Below are 21,788 nucleotides of genomic sequence, written 5' to 3' on the forward strand. Positions count from 1 at the left end.
GGTTAATCTAATGGTTTGCCAAGAATTGAGACCTGTTGTGCTTGATTTTACTGTATCAGAAGAGATCTGGGCCTTCTCCATTTCTGCCCAGTTCAGTACCTTTGTATGTTCCCGTAAGAGATATATGGATGAGGCAAACATTGGACTCTCAGACATGGGGTTCACCCAAGTTCAATCCCCAGCATATGCCAAAGTGATGTTCCAGTTCTTTCTTCCTCTCCCATTAATAAAAAGAAAAATCAATCTTGATTTGCTGTTTTCAGCTTTGTCATGTTCACCTGTGTACAGCAGGGAAGAGTGAATATATTAAATGCAGGTGACAAGAGATTCTTTGGGTCAGCGTTTTACCATGACTACACACAAACCCAGAAATGAACAGAGAGACTAGTCTGGATTTTCACTGCTTGTGGCTTTTGGCACCTTGGCATCAGGAGATGGTGTTTCTTGAGCATCTTGTATCATGAGTCGAAGATCGTCTAAGAGCTTAAGCTCTGGAAAGGGGAGCCAGGAGGTAGTTCACACTGGATCACGCACAGGAAAGCTTCCTGAGGGATGGAGCAGTGGAGCTGCACAGGTGGATGGCCCCAGCAATGTTTTGGTGGTCACAAGTCAATAACTAATCAGAGGGCCTAGTCCGGGTCTTAGTCCTAGTCTCGAGTTCGCATGTGCAAAGTGTGCAGGCTCAGTGCCTGTTAGCAAGGGCATTCACGTGTTCATTCCCCCTTTCAGGTATCCAGACTATTGACTCGACCCAGGCCCTGTTCCTCCCGATCGGAGCATCGGTCTCTCTCCTAGTAATGTTCTTCTTCTTTGACTCAGTTCAAGTAGTTTTTACAATATGTACAGCAGGTAAGTGAGTTGTCGGCTTCCCTGATGGAGTAGCTGGGGGTGAGAGGCGGCAAAGCCAAGCCACGCCCGGGCCCTGCTCACACGCTGCAGCTCGGACCTCAGAGTTGGGGACCAGGCCCCATAGTGTCCTGGAGGTCTCCAGTGCTGCTACGGTCGCACCCAGGGCCTGACGGCCTGCTTGTGCTTATCGTGCACGCTGCCACCTCCCAGACCCATTCAGACTTTGTGAAGACATCTGTGGGCGGCAACAGCTCACCTAGATCGGAGCTGCTTTGGCATGTGCAGGAACCAGGTTCAGGATAGGCCCCCTCCACGTTCACTGAAGGAAGCTTCAGGGCTGGTTTCTGCCTTTCAGAAGGAAGAAGGGGAGTCGGGTGGTAGCGCAGCAGGTTAGGCACAGGTGGCACAAAGCGCAAGGACCAGCGTAAGGATCCGATTCAAGCCCCCGGCTCCCCACCTACAGGGGGGGTCGCTTCACAGGTGGTGAAGCAGGTCTGTAGGTGTCTCTCTCCCCCCCGTCTCTCCTCTCTCCATATCTCTGTCCTATCCAACAACGACAACATCAGTAACAACAACAAAAAGACAACAAGGGCAACAAAAGGGAAAATAAGTATTTTTTTTTAAAAAAAAGAGTCGGGCGGTAGTGCAGAGGGTTAGGCGCAGGTGGCGCAAAGCGCAAGGACCGGTATTAAGGATCCCAGTTCGAGCCCCCAGCTCTCCACCTGCAGGGGAGTCGCTTCACAGGCGGTGAAGCAGGTCTGCAGGTGTCTGTCTTTCTCTCCCCCTCTCTGTCTTTCCCTCCTCTCTCCATTTCTCTCTGTCCTATCCAACAACAACGACATCAATAACAACAGTAGTAACTACAACAATAAAACAAGGTCAACAAAAGGGAATAAATTATATATATATATATATATGAAAAAGCTTATCTGTGCAGTGCTAATAACGGAAGCTATTTTCTTCACTAGTTATATGCACCTGTTGAGCAAAGTATTGAGAAATGCTTAAGTTTCTATTAAAAAAAACAAACTAATGATGAATTTTCTTTTAGTTCTTGCAACGATAGCTTTTGCTTTTCTTCTCCTCCCGATGTGCCAGTATTTAACGAGACCCTGCTCACCTCAGAACAAGTAAGGATGTGAGATCTTTCTCTCATATTTGATGGTGTTACTAGGGTTCACATTTTCTGGTATTGACAGGGAGGTGATATTTCATCTCTAAAACTTCCTTCTGTGCCTTCCCACGGCAGAAGAGTTGAGGGCTCAGTCATTGCAATACGCTGCCTGCTTTAGATAACTGGAAGTTGAGTAGCTTTCTCTTGAAGCAGTGCATTAGAGGAATATGAAAATGGTGGTCAGGGTTTCTTCTTGGCTGTGCTGGAATATACACAAGACGCTGCACCCTTGCCGCCGCTGTGCTGACTGGTGGTGCCCTGCAGTTGTCCCCAAATTTGTGGTAACCTGATTAGCTTCCTGTCTGGTGTTGATTCAGCCTCGCCACTGAACTGACTCTTTTCATTGTGCTTTCCCCTTAGAATTTTCCCTGTACTTAGGTTCCCCAAGGTACAGTCCTTTGAACTTGTAAGCTTGCACGTTAGGGACCTAAAGGCATCATCCAGTGGGTTTAGAAGCCAGTGTTCTGTGCGCTTCTGTGGTTGAGTCCGGAGAGGCCGGGGAATCTGGAGTCCCAGGGATGTGGGTGTTGCCTGCCCCGTGACTGTCTTGTAGTCGAGTGTCTGATTCGTTGCCCGCCCGTCAGCAAGTGCTGTGTTTTCCAGGATTTCCTTTGGCTGCTGCGGGCGATTCACTGCTGCTGAGTTATTGTCGTTCTCTCTCTCCGTCATGCTCGTCCTCATCTGGGTTCTCACAGGCCACTGGCTTCTCATGGATGGTGAGTAACTGTATGCGGCAGTCACATGGATGAGTCTGTTCTACCCCGCATTACTTCATGTTGGGGTTATTACCAAGAATGGTCTCCAGAGATGCTGGTTGGTTTTCATTACTTTTGACCACATTCTTAATGTTTTCATAGGGCGGGAGTAGATAACATAATGGCTTTGCAAAGAGACTCTTCATGCCTATGGGTTCCAAGACCCAGGTTCAATCCCTTGCACCACTATAAGCCAGATGAGCAGTGCTCTGGTAAAGAATTAAAAAAAAAAAAAAAACGGGGGTCAGGCAGTAGCGCACATGGCGCAAAGCGCAAGGACCGGCATAAGGATCCCGGTTCGAGCCCCCAGCTCCCCACCTGTAGGGGGGTTGCTTCTTAACGGTAAAGCGGCTCTGCAGGTGTCTGTCTTTCTCTTCCCCTTTCTGTCTTCCCCTCCTCTCTTCATTTCTCTGTCCTATCCAGCAACAATGACATCAACAACAATAACCACAACAAGGTTATTGTTGTATTACTGTAGTTATTGATGTCATTGTTGGATAGGACAGAGAGAAATGGAGAGGGAAGGGGAAGACGGGGGGGGGAGAAAGACAGACACCTGCAGACCTGCTTCACCGCCTGTGAAGCGACTCCCCTGCAGGTGGGAAGCCGGGGGCTCGAACCGGGATCCTTATGCTGATCCTGTGCTTTGTGCCACGTGTGCTTAACCCGCTGCGCTACCGCCCGACTCCCTGGACCTAGGGGTTCTTGCTCATGGTAACCTCTGCACTGTACCAGGTATGCTACCGCTAGGCTTTTTGTTTTCAAGAACACCAGAGCTTCACTGTGGCACGTGGCTTGCTGGGAATTGAACTCAGGACCTCATGCCTCCAAGTCTAGCTCCTTACTCACTGTGCCACTTCCCCAACTCCCATAGTTACATTTTTTTTCCTTTAATTTTATTTTTAGATGGAGATATTAATGTGTTGGGGGGACACTGCTTCATTATTTGTGAAGTTTTCCCCATGCATGTGGGGACCACAGACTTGCACACTGTAAGGTGTGCACGCCCGCCCCATAGCTGCAGATTTTTTCAGTGAAACTGTTAGAATTGGGATTGCAACTCAGTAGGGCACATCGCTTCACATGTATGAGGCCCCGGGCTTGATCCCCAGCACACACACCCAAAGAAAGAAGAAAGCGGCGTTGTCCTTCACTGGCAAGAATCCACTCCCACACTCCTCAGTACTGCGGCGATCACATGTGCTGACACCTGTGCCGACAGATGCGGCGAAACTGCTCTCAGGCCTCTCACTCAGGCGGTCCAGGGTTTTCTGACTCCACTGCTCCTTGCAGGCCGCTGCCCCCCCCCCCCCAAGCTGCACTGGCTCTCAAATGGGAAGCAGTGTGCACATCCACATGTGATCTACATCTCCTCCCGCTTACTAGTCATATGTCACAAAAAACGAACAAGCAAAGCCAGCAAAGTTTGGCATGGTGGAAGATAAGGTTCTTCTCAAGATAAACCGATGTGTGCGGACATTTCAGATAGGCATTTAGAGCAAGTCAGCAGAGTTTTTTCTTCTTTACACTTCTGTCCAAGCGCGTGATCATGGCTCTGGAGCTCACAGCAGTTCGTGGGACATTGCGAAGTGGCCCGCTCACTGCGAGATGCAGTCTCGAGTCAGGAAATGAGCTGGAAGGACAAAGTGCTTCCCAGTAACTACAGAGAGTGAGGGGCGCCCCACCCCGACAGGCCTGCGTGCGCAGCGCACCTTCTGTCAGCGCTGACTGCTGGCCTGACCGCACCAGCTTGCACTGGTGACCGCCCTTGGAGACGAGTACTTCCCACTTCTCAGGTTAGGGTCTGACGCGTGGGGCTTCTTTGCCGCCTCTGTAGAAAAGAGCTGTCTGGTCCTGGTCTCTAACATGGACATTCTTCCCAGACTTCTTTCTAGGATGACAGTTGCTGGTACTTTTTTTTACCAGAGCCCTGCTCAGCTCTAGTTTATCGTGATACTTGGCTTGAACCTGGGGCCTCAGAGCATCGGGCATGAAGTCTTCTGCAGAACTATTATGCTTTCTTCCTGGCCCAAGGTAGTTTTTTTTTTTTAAGAATGCTTCCTAATTGAAGCCTGTTCTTTGAAGTTAAATTATAGTGAAAGCAGGGTGATAAATGCGATTGTTTTAGGGCAAGCCCTGAATATTTTCTGGGTTATATTCAGAGTTTTTTCTTGCCCTGAAATCTAGTGCTCACTTTCATGTCCTGTAATTTCCTTTCACCTGGTAAGCTGAAGCCATGTGGCTGCGGCCAGCAGGTGGTGTGTGCGCCAAGGATTGTGACACGGCTGCAGTCTGCCTCCCGGACTGTTCAGGGACTGGAAATGACAGATGTCTAATCTGGCCCCTTTGTTTCCTGAAAGTTATCCTTTAACTTCCAGCTGGAAACTGAGCAGTGCCAGAACCCAAGCAGTTGATTCGGTTGCTTTTTGTTTAGTCAGCACAGCACAGTTCTGGTTTGTGGTGGTGCTGTGGATTGAACCTGAGACTTTGGAGTGGCGGGCAGGAGAGTATTTTTGCATAACCACTATGCTACCTCCCCTCCCTGGTTTTGTTTCAAAGTGCCAGCCTCTAGTGTGAAGTCTCCACGGGGCGTGGCTAGCCAGAGAGCCTTTGTCTGAGCTATGAGCTCCTATTCTGCTCATCTCAAACAGTGTAGTAGCCTCCACGTGGTGTCATTGTCTTTATTCCGGCCCGCCTGGCTCGGAAGACAGAGTGACTCAGATTCTGTCAGTGACTTGAAAGTGCTTATATCTAAGTGGCTAAGAGTAATGATTTATTTCCCTCCTGTTTTTGATTGACTTATATTTAACTAAAAGCTGAGTGTATTGGGAAATAATTTGGAGATTTTCTGCAGCAGCAGGGAGCAAGGGGAAGCTGTTGCCTCGATTTTACTGAGCGAAAGAAGGATTCCTGCAACACTGCTTTGCTTATGAATCCCCACACACACACACAGGTGGGGACTGGGGGCTTGAACCCTGGTCCTTGGCCCCAGGAAGACGTACCGTTTTTAAGTTACTTGAATGCAAAGGTTGAAGGAGGACAGCCAGAGAAGTAGTCGGCATGTCACAGGACAGTCACAGCTTTGATTGTATAGAGTTGAAGAGATCACTCATTCAGGGCTGGAGGACAGAATAATGGTGATGCAAAAAGATTTTCAGACCTGAGGCTCCAAAGTCCCAGGTTCAGTCCCCAGCACCACCATGGGCCAGAGCTGAGTAGTGCTCTGATTTAAAAAAATAATAATTCATCAGACTTTTAAGAACCTTGATTGAAATCAAAACAGCCCTGAGGGATGCCTTCTGTTGTTCAGACATGAGGGGCGGGGGACAGAAAGGGGCCGGCTCAGCTCACTGTGTCGGAGACATGGGAGGAGGTTGAGGAGTGGGACGAAGGCAGGCGGCTTGGAGCCCTGCACACGTGGCCCAGCTGTTTAATTGGACCAGACCCATGGGGGGGGGGGCATCTGGTGACAAGAGTGCTGGACATTATGAGAAGAGGCGGAGCAGGGCCGCTAAGGACCAGCTGGCAGTGCCCAGGGTCACGGAAGGGCCTGTCACCGAGCAGCTGTGTCGGAGCCAACAACACACGTGGGCCGGATTATTAGCATGAGCCACAGCAAAGCAGAGCTGAGCAGATGCTCACAGCCTGGTGCTGGGAAGGTCCAGCCAGTTTCAGATCGAGCGGTCCTGCGAACAGACCGGAACAGAGCCGAACCGTGCACGCTCTGGGAGCCTCACTGTGCGCAGTCTTGAACCGCCTAGGCCTTCACTTCCCCCACGTGTCCTCCCGCGTGTAAGCTCCTGGGCAGGCTGCGTCTGGGCACCAGCACCTGCTCTCAGCTGTGTGCGTGGCCTCTTCCCTGGTCACTGGTCCCTGTTCCCTGCCAGCGAGAGCGGAGTCCCTCAGAACCAGGAATGCCCGGTCTGGGTTGAGCACTGTGTACCTTATGAGAAAGGGGGCACCTCTGGAAGGCTGTGAGCCGAGTGGCTTTTGCCAGAGGAGGCTGCCCGCACCCGCACGCTGACGCCCGTCTTCTGCCCTCCCCAGCACTGGCCATGGGCCTCTGTGTCGCCATGATCGCCTTCGTCCGCCTGCCCAGCCTCAAGGTCTCCTGCCTGCTTCTCTCAGGGCTTCTCATCTACGACGTCTTTTGGGTGAGTTGTTTCCCAAAGCTCGCGCCCCCTTTGCTTTTAAATGAACGCCTTCTGGAGCCCGCAGCCCGCAGCCCTGGGAGTGAGTGTCCAGTGCTGGGAAGCGGGTGGGCCTGCTCCCCAGAGGCCACAGCACCTCTCAGAGGCTCTCTCCACGCCGCAGGTGTTCTTCTCCGCCTACATCTTCAACAGCAACGTCATGGTGAAGGTGGCCACGCAGCCGGCCGACAACCCCCTGGACGTGCTGTCCCGCAAGCTCCACCTGGGGCCCAACGTGGGGCGTGACGTCCCACGCCTGTCTCTGCCTGGGAAACTGGTCTTCCCGAGGTAGGTCCATCCCCGCGTCGGCATCTCACAGCGAGCTTCCTCCCGGGATGGTGCCGGTGCCGGTGCCGGTGTCGACGCGCTCGGCGTCGCGTTTTGTTCTCAGCTCTACGACATTCGTAGAAGCGGGTCCTCACACCACCCTCACCGGCCCCGGGGTCGCGTGAATAAGCGGATGTTTTGGGCCCTGACCCGGCCCCTGCGTTCAGCTCCACAGGCAGTCACTTCTCCATGTTGGGCATCGGGGACATCGTGATGCCCGGGCTCCTGCTGTGCTTTGTCCTGCGCTACGACAACTACAAGAAGCAGGCCAGTGGCGACTCCTGCGGTGCCTCTGGAGCCGCCAACATCTCTGGCCGCATGCAGAAGGTCTCCTACTTCCACTGCACGCTCATCGGGTATTTCGTAGGTAAGAGAAGCAGCGGCTGCCTGTGACGGCCCGTTTGTCCCCCAGAGCCCTCACGGGAAGGACGTGGAGGCTGCTCCCTACAGCGGCCAGTCCAGTTGTCCGACGACAGTCTGGTCCAGTGTCAGGAAGCTGCTGGGCTAGGGAGACAGCGTCGTGGCTCTGAGCACCACCGTGAGCCTGAGCTGGGCGGTGCTCTGGTCTCTCGCTCGTTACAACAAAGACGGGAAGCAGGCCTGCTCCACAGCGAGCGACTTAAGGGGGTCGTGTTCCTTCCTGCTTTGGGGCGTTTCTCGTCATTGATTCTGACACTCGTGACCTTGAGTCAGGCCCGGGCCCTCCGCTAGTCTCTAGGTGGCCCGCCTGCAGGCAGGAAGAGGCCTGCCGCGGCTCCGCACCTCAGAGCAGAAGCGCTGCCCACGAGAGGCCATTCGGAGAAAGACCACGTTCCCGTAACCTGGGCCGGAGTCCTCTGCTCCGGCTTTTCTGTCTTATTACCGTTGATCTCTTCCTATGCCTAGCGTATCCAACTTTCTCACAGCATAAAGGACGGGCGGTGGCTACTGTGGTTGGTTCCTTTCAGTCTAAGCAGTGAGGCAGAGGCAGTGTCAGACAGTGGTGCACAGACATACACGAGAGGCCCCAGGTTCAGTCCCTCGCACTGGAAACAGCCAGGGCTGAGCGAGCGGCGGGATAAAGAAGAGATGGGCTCAGAGAGGCGCCGTGCCTGGACCAGGCTCAGGCTGTGTCGCTCTCCTGAGCAGAGGCGGAGCTTCAAGCCAGGCCTTTCGTCCCCCATCTGGCCTCTAACCATGGACGGGACCTGCCCCATCTGCTGCCCACGGAGTCACTGACGAATGTCATTCTGTGCTCACAGGTTTGCTCACTGCTACTGTGGCCTCCCGGATCCACCGAGCAGCCCAGCCCGCCCTCCTCTACTTGGTGCCATTCACCTTACTGCCCCTCCTCACGATGGCCTACTTAAAGGTGAGGCGTGGCCGGGCCGGCCCGACACCAGGAGGCCCTGCAGAGTCGGCAGCTCCCTCACCACACACCTGCTCACACTACGACTAAAAGCAGCACAGCTCTTAATGCATTCAAGTTTCTAAGTGGTTAAGATTTAGTACTGAGGGGAGTGTATGATAAAACGAGGTTCTCGGTCGGGCGGTGGTGCAGTGGGTTAAGCGCAGGTGGTGCAAAGCGCAAGGACCAACCTAAAGATCCCAGTTCGAGCCCCCGGCTCCCCATCTGCAGGGGAGTCGCTTCACAGGCGGTGAAGCAGGTCTGCAGGTGTCTGTCTTTCTCTCCCCGTCTTCCCCTCCTCTCTCCGTCCTATCCAACAACGACATCAATAACAATAAAAAAAGGGTAACAAAAGGAAATAAATTTTTTTAAAAAAATCTAGGTTCTCAGTGGTAGATAAAGCGCTTGACTCTCAAGCATGAGATCCTGAGTTCAAGCCCCTGCAGCACATGTACCAGAGTGATGTCTGGTTCTTTCTCTCTCTCCTCCTATCTTTCTCATCAACAAATAAAATCTTTAAAAAAAAAAAACAAGTGGTAGAATCTGTACCCAGAGACACTCACCTAGTAGAATGCATACCTTGTGCACATGGGCCCAAGCCCAGGCAACGCACGGCAACACCATGAAGGCGCCTGGGTAGTCCCATGGATGGTGGAGCAGTGCTGTGATCGATCTCTCTCTCTCTCTCTCTCTCTCTCTCTGAAATAAACTCACAGTCTGGTAGGTGGCACAGCAGGCAGTGGCCAACTGCAAGTTTAATCCCTGGTACCACCTATGCTAGAGTAATGTTATGGTTCTTTTTTTTTTTTTTTTTGACTCTTCAATGAAAATGTATTTCACATGAAACACAATGCGCACACCAGTCACAATGGTGCAGGGAGGTATGACAGGTCACAACCACACAGTCAGCGAAATAAAGCTGTAAGGAAGATAGTGAAGCGTTTCTTCCTGCCGCACCATGCTATTATTTTCTGAATGTTTGTAAAGATATTTTCCCGATAGTCCCCAAGATCAATGGCACTGCATTACTGGAGGCATGTATTTTAAAAGCACATGAACAAGATTACTATTAAGACTTCTTAATGTCTTCTGGTTGCAAACCTCAGAATTACCTTTTCAAACTCTTTATTGTCAAAGTTTTAAAAAAAGTTTCAAAGATTTATTTTAATCAGAAAGTCACACGCCCCCATACACCAAAAAAAAAAACATGAAATTAGAACATGTCTTTTTTTTTTTTTTTTTTCCTCCTCCAGGGTTATTGCTGGGCGCGGTGCCTGCACATGAATCCACCGCTCCTGGAGGCCATTTTCCCCCCTTTTGTTGCCCTTGTTGTAGCTTCCTTGTGGTTATTATTATTGCCCTTGTTGACGCAATTCGTTGTTGGATAGGACAGAGAGAAATGGAGAGAGGAGGGGAAGACAGAGAGGGGGAGAGAAAGACAGACACCTGCAGACCTGCTTCACTGCCTGTGAAGCGACTCCCCTGCAGGTGGGGAGCCGGGGCTCGAACTGGGATCCTTACGCCGGTCCCTGCGCTTTGCACCACATGCGCTTAACCCACTGTGCCACTGCCCGACCCCCTAAGAGAACATTTCTAAGTGGCATAAACTGACGTTCTAGTGTAATTTCCCCCAATTTAGATGTTTCCAGACTGTTAAGGTGAGGTAGTATGTCTGGTTTTGGATCCCCTGTGTCAGAGCACTGTGACTTTTCTTTTGTGCCTGATTTTGTAAGAGTTGAACAAACACTGGCACAAACAAACAAAAGCCTCAAGATCCAAGAAAAAAAGTAATACAACATGGAAACCAACCACTTGTGCATAAGACACAGGGTCCCTTCCATCTGAGTCGCACAGCGGTTCCGAGTGACTAGTGTGGAGCAGTTAGGTGCAAGGTTCAAATGCACAAGTCTGTAGAATATGCAGAAGAGATCAGCAATCATTCCATAGTTAGTGGCTTCCTTCCTCAACCAGACTTAAGACTTTTACCCCTACCATGAGTAATAGAAGGCACAGTGCTTTGTAGGTGGGTAAGTATAGTAACAATGATGATAATAGCAATAATAAGATGGCTTCTGGACAGCGATTTCCAACAGAGAAACCCTGGAGAGGGGGAACCTTCCAGAACTCCCTCTCCTTCTAAACAGAGATAGGGTGTTCAGCCTAAGTCCAGTAGTACTGCGTAGAATCAGAGTGAATGTCTGGAGTATTTATAGGAAAGACATCTAGATGCTTGTGTGCTTCAGCTTGGGGGTAAGAAAGGTTCTGTGACTGGCAGCTGGAATCACCTGGGTTGGTTTGGAAGCTCACTATGATAACAGCAGCACAAGAAGCACTTTTTTTTAGCAGCTGAAGCTCATATATAGAACAGTTCAGGTTCTTTTTAAAACAAAAAAATCCAGGAGAGGGGCCAGGTGGTGGCACACTGGATTAAACACATAGTACTAAACACAAGGACCCAGGTTCGAGAGCCCCGGGTTCCCCATCTGCAGGAGGGAAGCCTCACAAGCTGTGAAGCAGGAATGCAGGTGTCCTCTCTCTCTCTGTCCTGTGGGAAAAGTGGCCGCCAGGAACAGTGGATTCATAGTGCCAGTGTCAGTGCCAGTGCCAGCACCGAGCCCCAGTGACAACCCTGGAGGCCAAAAACTCATTTTAAGCCCCAGGAGAGGGTTGGATAAAAGCCCTTCCCTGCTCAGAGGAATCACTAGTGCAGGTTTCTAAGACTGGTCTGGGCCTTGTGAACCAAATGCTGTCCTTTGATTCCTCACGGGAGAAATCTCTGAGGTCAAGAGCCAGGAAGCAGTTTGGGGGTGTGCACGCCGGGCGCGCCCTCTGTCTAAACCCGTCACTTAGCGAAGCCCCCTCTCCCCCAGGGTGACCTGCGGCGGATGTGGTCTGAGCCGTTCCACTCCAAGTCCAGCAGCTCCCGCTTCCTGGAGGTGTGACGGCGCAGAGGAGCACAGCGGCCATCCGAGTTGCTCTCCGCCCATGCGCGGTTTCGTTTCCTCAGAGTGGCCTGGTACACAGTCGTACCCGCTTAAGGACCCGACGCGTGACTGGACTTTGCGTTCGCGGGGAGCTTGTGGGCAGGTGCCGGAGCCCTGCCTGGCTCCTCCTGCTCCTGCCATCCTGGAGGTGGGGCTCTTCCCACCGCAACGGTGACAGGCGGCAGGCCCCGCCGCCTCCATCCTCGTGGATCTGCCCGGACTGACCCCGACTGTCACCCGCGAGGCCAGGGCTGTGGACCGGACGGCGGCCGGAGGTGTGCTGCACCTTTGACACTAAAGGATGAAAAGCGTTAGCCACCGGAGTTTCTCCAGAAAACCCTCAAGAACTCTGTACCCACTTCCCCTGGGGACTCCGTTTCAGAGAACAGGCAGAAGCTCTTCTGTCGTTATACTCCTTTCCTTTTTCGGATTTATTAAACATGTTCTGTGGTGTGAAGTGACTTCTTAAATCCACAGACCTTGAGTGACTTCTTACAGCACCCCAGAACCTGCTGGGACAGCTCACGCCCACCAGGTGTTGTGCCCACCAGGTGTTGTCGCGGGCGGGCGCAGCAGTCGGGCCCCGCGACTTGGCGGAGAGACAGCGCCCACCCCGCCCAATCCGCCCGGGGACCAGCCGCGCCCGCCCGCCCGCCCCGTCTAGTGTTGGAGCCGTGCCCTCGCGGACTCTCGGCGCCCTTGGTTTTAATCAGTGTAGCGGGTGAGGGACGGAAGCCAGCCGAGACTTCGCGGCCCTCTCCCGCCCCGCTTCTCCCCTCCGGCTGCAGTAGTTCCTTGAGCGGTGCATGTACCATAGCCACTGGGTCCCCGTGCTTTCTGATCATAGTCATGGAATACTTGTAAATACATTTTTCTATTTTCTATTTTTTGTATTTTGGTTTTTTTTGGCATTTTGTTTCATTGGTGTGCTGTATTGTCCATGCCCTCACTCCGTTACGAGAAGAAAAAAAAAAAGAAAGAAAGAAAAGCAACACGACCCTGTCCTTGCTGTTGTGGTTGTCAGCCTTGGTTACCTCTGTGCCCACTGGGTCTGGGGGCGCCAGGTGCCCGGGACCTCGCTCTGGGGTGGGGGCAGAGGAAGTGCTCTGCCTCTCCGTCCTGGGGGCCACCGGCGCAGTGGTGGGCTCCTCCTCGGGAGGGAAGCGGAGGGTTCTGCTGTGTCTTCAAGTCCTGCTGAGGGCTGTCTTGGTTTCTGTTAGTTTTGGTTTGGCTTCTTTTTAATAAATGACTCCTTTCCAGCCGTTGTCACCTCATCCTCACTTTTGATTGTTGGTACCAGAGGAGCTCCTGTCCCTCGGAGCCTCGGGACACTCCTGGTTGAAGGAGACCGGCAGTGCTCCCAGAGGATGCAGGCCAGGCACCGCCAACAGTCAGGAACACTGTCGGTCATTTGCCGAGCAGCCAGCAGTTAGTTCTGTGACCGCCATTCCCATTGTAGCAGGTCCGGGAAGCGACGTGCCCCCTGGTGGCGGTGGTGTGGATTGCCACCGCTGGTCTCCAGAAGCCTCGACACTTTGCTTGGAATTAACCACACATAGAACTGCCCTGGGGAAGTTTGGGGAGTGGCTCTTGCTAGTGGGGGTGGCAGGGAGACACCCAGGCTTTAGAATTCCTCTTGCAGACTTTCATCTTTTCTGGTTTGAAAAGAGACTCTGGTTTGGGGCTTTTGTATCAGACATTCTGCTGGGGGCCAGGCGTGTTTACACAGTGCCAGCATGAAGCCCCTTCCACACGGCCAGGACACTGCACATTGGAACCCTCACTTGCAGCAGCCCAGCACCCTGCCCGCCTGGCTCTGGGCTGCCGTGGAATCGGCCACATCCATCTCTGTAAAGCTGACCGCTGACCACAAGCTCTAGGGACGCTTGAACCCTCGGGCCTCCTGCGCACATCAACCGCTGCCCTGGTGCCAACAGCAGCATCACAGACAGCGGGCGGCCAGGCCGGCGGGGCTCTCTCTCTCCTCCACAGCGGGCTTGTTCCCATGCACTCACACTGTCCGCTCAAGATTCCAGCTCCTCTCACGGCTTTGCTGCTTTGGACTCTGAGCTATGACCCGTCTCCACCTTCTACTGGCAAGGAAAGCCCACGTCTGTCCCCTTGAGGTCACCTGGTCTCGGCATCAGCTCTGACCATCTGCCTTCTATAACCATTGTGCCGATGCACCCCCCCCCCCCCCCCGGTTTCTTAAGTTCTGAGATGTCTTGCCGCTGGTGAACAGCCAGTGAAGGGTCCTAAACAGCTAGCCCCCCTCCCCAACTTGCTGAAGCACTGAGTCTGGGGGTTCACCCTAGAGAGGAGCCCAAGCAGTGGGGACCAGTAAGCAAGAGGAGGCAGGAGACTGGGAGTCGGGATCTCTGCCAAGCAGCGGGCCGTGGGTGGGCCTCTGCCTTGTGAGGAATGAAAGGCAGGAAGTGGGTGTCCAGAGAAAGGGCAGCAGCTGCCCTCTGCCAGCATTCCAGCCTGGGGCTCCAGGGCCCCACGGTGGCCACCTGGCTTTCGGGTCTGTGTGACACTGGGCTCCCTCACGGCCAAAGTCGCTGAGCTGGCGAGCGTGGGGCTTCCCCAGGACACAGCACCCAGGAGTCTGTGCAGGCCCCTGGGGAGGGCGGCAGGCCGCCTCACAGCAGCAGCGGCGCACTCTTGCTTCATGTCTACACCCACGTCAGCAAGACACACGACTCATTTGGATGGTGTCCGCTTTGCCATGTGCACGGCCCAGGTTCAAGCCCAGCCTCCACCACAAAAGCAAAGTACCTAAGGTTAACCAGGCAACTCAATAACTACAAGATATTTACACCTCACATATCAGACTAACGATAGATAGAAAACATCTCTAAAGAATTGGTACAGCTCAACAAAAAGGAAAAAGCCCAACGAAAAAGTGGGCCAAAGAATAGATAGACGTGGTCCGCGAGGTAGCACAGTGGATAAGGCTTTGGACTCTCAAGCCTGAGGTCCCAAGTTCAATCCCCAGCAGCACATGTACCAGAGTGATGTCTGGTTCTTTCTCATATCATTTCTCATGAATAAATAAAATCTTTTAGTGGTCCGGGAGGTGGCGCAGGGGTTAAGGAATTAGACTCTCAAGCATGAGGTCCTGAGTTCAGTCCCCAGCAGCACATGTACCAGAGTGAGGTCTGGCTCTCCCTCTCTCCTATGTTTCTCATTAATAAATAAATAAAATCTTTAAAAAGAAAAAAAAAACATACACATGGCCCACAGACACATGAAGAAACGCTGCACTGTACTTTAAGAGAAAGGCAAATTCAGACCACACAGATTCCATCTCACACCTGAGAGAATGGCTGACATCAACAAGCCGGGACAGGACAGACAGACATGGAGAGAGGAGGGGAAGAGAAAGACAGAGGGGGAGAGAAAGACAGACACCTGCAGACCTGCTTCACTACCTATGAAGTGACTCCCCTGCAGGTGGGGAGCCGGGGGCTCAAACCAGGATCCTTGCGCTTTGCACCACGTGCGCTTAACCCGCTGCGCTACCGCCCGATTCCCACTAGCAAACTGTTTCTAAGACTTGTGAGAACTCTGGTGGTTCTTTGAGGAGTGGAAAGGTGAAGACAGAACTTTGGGGCTGGGAATGTTGTGGAACTACGGCCTATAATCTTACAATCTAGTGACTACTATTAACAAAACAAAAAATGAAATAAGTAAAAATCACTCAGTTTAAGTAAGAACTGGTACAGTCCAAGAAGGGGTGCAGTGGATAAAGCATTGGACTCTCAAGCATGGGGTCCTGAGTTCAAGCCTTGGCCACACACTTATCAGTGATGTCTGGTTCTCCCTCTCCTCTCTCTCATTAAGAAATATTTTTAAGAGAAATAAAAGGAAAATAAGTAGGACTAGTAAGTCATATCTGTAGAGAACCAGGCTGCTGGGCGGTAGTCCACCCAGTTAGGCAGATTTTACCCCCAGGTTCAAGCCCCAGCTCTCCACCTGCAGGGGAGGAAGCTTCAGGAGCTGTGATGAAGCACGTCTGCAGGTGGTCCTCTTCCTTCTCCCCCCCTCCCCTTTCAACTTCTCTGTCCTGTGTGGTCTGGGAGGTGGAGCACTGGATAAAGCACTAGGCTCAATTTCTCTGTCCTATCAAATAAAACAGAAAGGAAGACAAAAAGGGGAGGGAGAGATGACCACAGGATTCGTAGTACTGGCATGGAGCCCTACTGGTAACCCAGTGGCGATCGAATAAAAAGACTTAGTAAGTGCTCTGGGCTCTGTGGGTCAGTGCTCCATTTCACTGAGCATATGTCTGAGTGTGATCGCTCAGTCAGCGGATGGGGACAGATCTGTCTGCAAATCCCTGATCCCCGATACAGTGCTGCAGACACTGAACAACAGGAGAGAGAGAGAAAAAGGCTCAAAGCCCCGGGGATCTGTGGGCATCAAACAACTGGCATACATGCTTGTAGGGACAGAATAAGGGGAAAGGAAAAATCAGAAAAAATTGTTTTGAAAAAAATAATGGGTTGTCCGGAAGGTGGCGTAGTGGATAAGGCAATGGACTCTCAAGCATGAGGTCCTAAGTTCAGTCCCCAGCAACACATGTACCAGAGTGATGTCTGAGTCTTTCTCTCTCTCCTATCATTTCTCATGAATCAGTAAATAAAAATCCTTAAATAATAATAATAATGGCCTAATTTGGGAGAAGTTCAAGAATCACAGTGAACCCCAGCCAGAATAAATACAAAGAAAATCACATAGAGCCCTGGTGGTGGGTGTGGTGTGGAATTACGCAATAATCGTACAGGCCTGTAACATAATAGTAACCATTTTATTTTTTTTATATTTATTTTTATTTATTTATTCCCTTTTGTTGCCCTTGATGTTTTATTGTTGTAGTTATTATTATTATCATTGTTGTTGGATAGGACAGAGAGAAATGGAGAGAGGAGGGGAAGACAGAGGGAGAGAAAGATAGACACCTGCAGACCTGCTTCACCGCTTGTGAAGCGACACCCCTGCAGGTGGGGAGCCAGGGCTCGAACCAGGATCCTTATGCGGGGTCCTTGTGCTTAGCGCCACCTGCGCTTAACCCGCTGCGCTACAGCCCAACTCCCAATAGTAACAATTTTTTTTAAAAAAAGAAAGGTGGGTGGTCCAGGAGGTGGTGCAGTGGTAAAGCTTTGGACTCTCAAGCATGAGGTCCTGAGTTCGATCCCCGGCAGCACATGTGCCAGAGTGATGTCTGGTTCTTTCTCTCTCCTCGTACCTTCATTACTTAATAAATAAAATCTTTAAAGAAAAAAAAAAAAGGAGGGGGAGATGACATAATGGTTCTGCAAAAAGACTCTCCTGCCTGAGGCTCTGAAGTCCCAGGTTCAGTCCCCTGCGCCACCATCAGCCAGAGCTGAGCAGGGCTCTGGAAAAAAGAAAATCCCACTCAGCAACTTCAAAAGCAAACTTCTAGAAAATAAAAATAGAAAATCTTGAAAGCAGCAAGATTAAAATGTCAAAGAGAACGAGAAATAAAATCACATGAGTTACTGCAAACTCGTCCAAAATCGAAGAAGTGCAGTCACATCTCTAACAGCATGAAAAGTGAGGCGCGTTGCCCGGAGCCAATGGAATACCGACATTTTTCAGATAAGTTGGGATTGAAGGACGCGCCACTGTGCACTGATGAATTAACAAGTGGAGTGGAGACAGACAGGAAGCACTGAGATGACCGGTCTGGTCATTTCTAGATGGTCTCAGCAATTCCTTCTTCCTGGTGTTCATGTCTTAGCTCCGTGTGCCCACCGGAACATGAATATTAGTGTGTGATCTCCAGAGCCAGAACCACGGCGCCACCAGCAGCCAAAGACAGATCACAGGACTTCACTGCAGCTTCAAGCGCGGGCACTTGGACGGTCTCGAGAGATAAGAAGGCAGTCCACACCAAAGTAAAAGGCTCTGGGGTGGGTGGGTGGGTGGGTAGGGAGAATACAGGTCCAAGAAGGGTGACAGAGGACCTAGTGGGGGTTGCATTGTTATATGGGAAACTGGGGAATGTTATGCATGTACAAACTACTGTATTTACTGTTGAATGTAAACCATTAATTCCCCAATAAAGAAATTAAAAAAAAAAAAAAGAAGGCAGTCCAAGGATAGGGACACTGACCTGCAAGTCATGTCTGATAAGGGTTTCAATCCAGGGTATTCAGACAATCTCTAAGGATCAATAGAAGGTAAGTAATCTCAGTATTTAAGAAGACAAAAGCCGCAGCCCAGGAGGCGACCAGGAGTGCTGCTCTGGCTTCCACCCCACCCCCGGCTTGTGACATAAAACTGCTGAAAAAAGAGGGGCCTGAGAGAGATCTCATGGGGTTGGGAGCTTGTCTTGCCACACACATGGCCCACATTCCCCATCATGATTTACCACTCGAGGCCCCTTCCCACTCACTCACTCACTCAGGGAAAGACAGAGGGACAGACACCAGCTCCAGTGCTCCACATGTGCAAGGCCTCTCAGCAGCACAAATAAACCAACAGAAGACCTGACTAGGCATTTCTCCAAAGGATACATGTGCATATATAAGTGGTATCAGTAATACAACGTTATGACTTTAAGGAGCTAGAAAAAAAAAAAGAACAAAGCATATGGAGGAAAAGAAGATTAGCAAAGAGATAAAATTGAGAATTAAAGCTAAAATCATTGAAGCCAAAAATTGGATCTTTAAAAAGATCAGTAGATTTGACAAGGCTCTAATTAAAACTTTGAAATTAAAAAACAAACAGATGGTGGTCCGGGAGGTGGCGCAGTGATAAAGCTTTGGACTCTCAAGCATGAGGTCCTGAGTTCAATCCCTGGCAGCACATGTGCCAGAGTGATGTCTGGTTCTTTCTCCTCCTATCTTCCTCATTAATTAATACATAAAATATTGAAAAAAAAAAAGATGGGGGCCAGGTGGTGGCGCACCTGGTTGAGCCCTCACCTTACAGTGCGCAAGGACCAGGTTCGAGCCCCCGAGCCTCATCTGCAGGGGGAAAGCTTCACAAGTGGTGAAGCAGGGCTGCAGGTGTGTCTCTTTTTTTCTCCCTCTCTATCACCCCCTTCTCTCTCAATTTCTGACTGTCTCTATCCAACAAATAAAGATAAAAATTAAACAAACAGATGGAGGCCTGGTGGTGGCACACCCAGTTAAGCAAACAAGGATCCACACAAGGAAGCTGGTTTGGGCCCCCGGCTCCCCACCTACAGCGGGGACACTTCACAGGCAGCAAGGCAGGTCTGCAGGTGTGTATCATTCTCTCTCCTCTATCTCCCCTTCCCCTCTCAATTTCTCTCTGTCCTGTCAAATAAAGTAGAAAGGGGAAAAAATGGCTGCCAGAAGCCATGGATTCATAGTGCTGGCACCAAACCCCATCAATAACCCTGGTGACAATAAAAAATAAATAGGGCTGGGGAGACAGTGTAATGGTTATGCAAAACTTTCATGCCTGAGGCACCAAAGGTCCCAGGTTCAATCCCCAGCACCACCATCAGCCAAAGATGAGCAGTGGTCTGGTCTTTCTGTATCTTTCTGTGTATTTCTTTCATTAAAATAAAATATTTAAGGGGGCTGGGCAGTAGCGCAGCGGGTTAAGCACACATGGTACAAAGCGCAAGGACCGGCACAAGGATCCCAGTTTGAGCCCCCGGCTCCCCACCTACAGGGAGGTCGCTTCACAAGCTGTGAAGCAGGTCTGCAGGTGTCTCTCTCTCCCTCTGTCTTCCTTTCCTCTCTCCATTTCTCTGTCCTATCCAACAGTGACATCAATAACAACAACGATAAACAACAAGAACAACAAAAGGGGGGGAAAGACCTCCAGGAGCAGTGGATTCAAAGTGCAGGCACCGAGCCCCAGTGATAAGCCTGGAGAAAAAAATAAAATATTTTAAAATCAATAAATTTTTAAATTTTTTTATTTAAAAAAATTTTTTAATTATTTTAAATTTTTTATTAAAAAATAAAATATTTAAACGTCATAGTTACAAGATACAATATATTATGTATAATATATTGTTTCTATACATTATAATGTATAGTATATATTAACTAACACAAACTTAATATATACATATATTGTTTAGCCTAAATAAGAATGAGCCAGTGAATCTGAAGGAGCGAATGCAGCCCTATGTTCACAGCTACATTATTCACAACAGCCAAAGTGTGGAAGCGGCCAGATGCCCATGAGTGAATGTGTCTGGATAATAAAGTTGCGGGGTATATATTCAGTGGAACATTACTCTGGGATAGTATTTATTTTATTTTATTTTATTTTATTTTATTTCCACCAGGGTTATCGCCGGGGCTCAGTGCTGACACAATGAATCTGCCACTCCTGGAGGCTGTTTTTCCCATTTCCCCCCTGCATTTCGTCTTGATAGGTCAGAGAAATTGAGAAGGGAGGGGTAGGCAGAGACTACAGACACCTGCAGACCTGCTTCAGCATTCGTGAAGTGTACCCCCTGCAGGTGGGACAGTGGGGGCTTGAACCCAGGTCCTTGTGCATGGTGATGGGTGTGCTTAGCAGTTTGTCACTGCCTGCCCCTAATTTTATCTTTAGTGATTATAGGGGAGACATTGAGACAGTGGGGGAGGGCAAGAGGGGAGAAGGAGAGACCTGCAGCACTGCTTCACCCCTCCTGCTTTTCCTATGCAGGTAGGAACGAGGGACTTGAACCCTGGCCCTTGGGCATGCTAACTTGTGCATTCAACCAGATGCTCCACCAGTCGGGACTGTTAGTTCTTATCACAAATGCTTAAAGAGTACTGTTTTTGTTTGTGAGTGCATGCCAGAGCACCTCTCTGCCTCTTACGATGCCCTAGTCTGCTTAAGGCTTGTCAGCGAGAATGGGAAGCAGAGCATCACCTCACGTGCACCTGGCCCCTCAAACCTCCAAGTCCTGAGCTCTCCAAGTCCAGCAACCTCCTGGCCAACGTGTCCTGATTTGCCCCCCTCTGGGGGAATCAACCCAGGTCTCTACACCTGCCAGACCCGTGCTCTACTGCTGAGCCACCTCCCCAGCTGTGAAACCACTTTTAAAAGTTAAGGAGTGAGAACACAAAGTAAGCCGTTTTAAAAAGTGGTAAAATTATCCACAATATTCAGCTACTTTCAACTATACAGCTGGCAGCTAGCGCCCGACATACACACATGACAAATCGATGCAGACCAACGACCCACAAAAGAAATAAAGGGTTTGAGTGTCAATTCACCACAGACACAGAATGGCCAATAAGCAGGTCTCCCCTCGTGAGCAGGAAGTGGGCACTCAACCACCGTCAGCTGGAAAGGAGTCGGGGCGGCCAGGGGAGGCCCGTTCAAGCACTGCGTTGGGCGCCAGAGCGGCGCAGGGTGACTTGGCATATCTGGTCAGTTGAAACAAACCCATGTCTTTTTCCCTCCAGGGTTATTGCTGGGGCTCAGTGCCTGCACCATGAATCTACTGCTCCTGGAGGCCATCCCCCCCTTTTGTTGCCCTTGTTGTTGTAGCTTTGTGGTCACAACAAGCCCATGTCTTAAGTGCACAGAGTGCCCACATGCAAACAGGAAGACCGGTTCTAGAACAGTCTCTGCACCTCAGCTTCTAACTGAAAAACTGAGAACTAACAAAATACATCAGACAGTGGGTCACCAGACAGCAATTAAAATTAGTTATGTGCATCGACATGGAGAAGAAAAAAAAACACTAGCAGTGTTCTGTTTCTTTGGGGGTTGGCCTGTTTTTTTGTTTTTGCTACCAGGGCTATCTTTTTTTTTTTTTTTAACAACTTCAGAACTTCTTTTTTTTTTAATATTGTATTTTATTTATTTATTCCCTTTTGTTGCCCTTGTTTTATTGATGTAGTTATTATTGTTGTTGTCATCACTGTTGGATAGGACAGAGAAATGGAGAGAGGAGGGGAAGACAGAAGGGGAGAGAAAGATAGACACCTGCAGACCTGCTTCACCGCCTGTGAAGCGACTCCCCTGCAGGTGGGGAGCTGGGGGCTCGAACCTGGATCCTTACACCATTCCTTGCACTTTGTGCCACGTGCGCTTAACCCACTGTGCTACCACCCGACTCCCATCTTTATTTTATTGGATAGAAACAGCCAGATTGAGAGGAGG

The 21,788-nt window shown here is 50.5% G+C and overlaps 2 protein-coding genes across 2 annotated transcripts in view; one reads left to right on the forward strand and one right to left on the reverse strand.

Annotated features, from left to right (window-relative positions):
• The window catches only part of SPPL3 (signal peptide peptidase like 3), a 109,870-nt gene extending 97,320 nt beyond the window's left edge, over positions 1-12,550 (forward strand). The window contains exons 4-11 of the mRNA XM_007525264.3: positions 730-849; positions 1,901-1,979; positions 2,627-2,739; positions 6,826-6,932; positions 7,093-7,256; positions 7,463-7,662; positions 8,537-8,646; positions 11,553-12,550. Of these exons, the coding sequence (XP_007525326.2) occupies positions 730-849; positions 1,901-1,979; positions 2,627-2,739; positions 6,826-6,932; positions 7,093-7,256; positions 7,463-7,662; positions 8,537-8,646; positions 11,553-11,624 (965 nt within the window). The 3' untranslated portion in view covers positions 11,625-12,550. The remainder of the gene's footprint in view (positions 1-729; positions 850-1,900; positions 1,980-2,626; positions 2,740-6,825; positions 6,933-7,092; positions 7,257-7,462; positions 7,663-8,536; positions 8,647-11,552) is intronic.
• ACADS (acyl-CoA dehydrogenase short chain) overlaps positions 1-21,788 on the reverse strand; it is a 379,518-nt gene that overhangs the window by 351,577 nt on the left and 6,153 nt on the right. The gene's annotated exons all lie outside the window — the stretch shown is intronic.

Source organism: Erinaceus europaeus, chromosome 6 (genome assembly GCF_950295315.1).
Source record: "Erinaceus europaeus chromosome 6, mEriEur2.1, whole genome shotgun sequence".
Classification (NCBI taxonomy): domain Eukaryota; kingdom Metazoa; phylum Chordata; class Mammalia; order Eulipotyphla; family Erinaceidae; genus Erinaceus; species Erinaceus europaeus.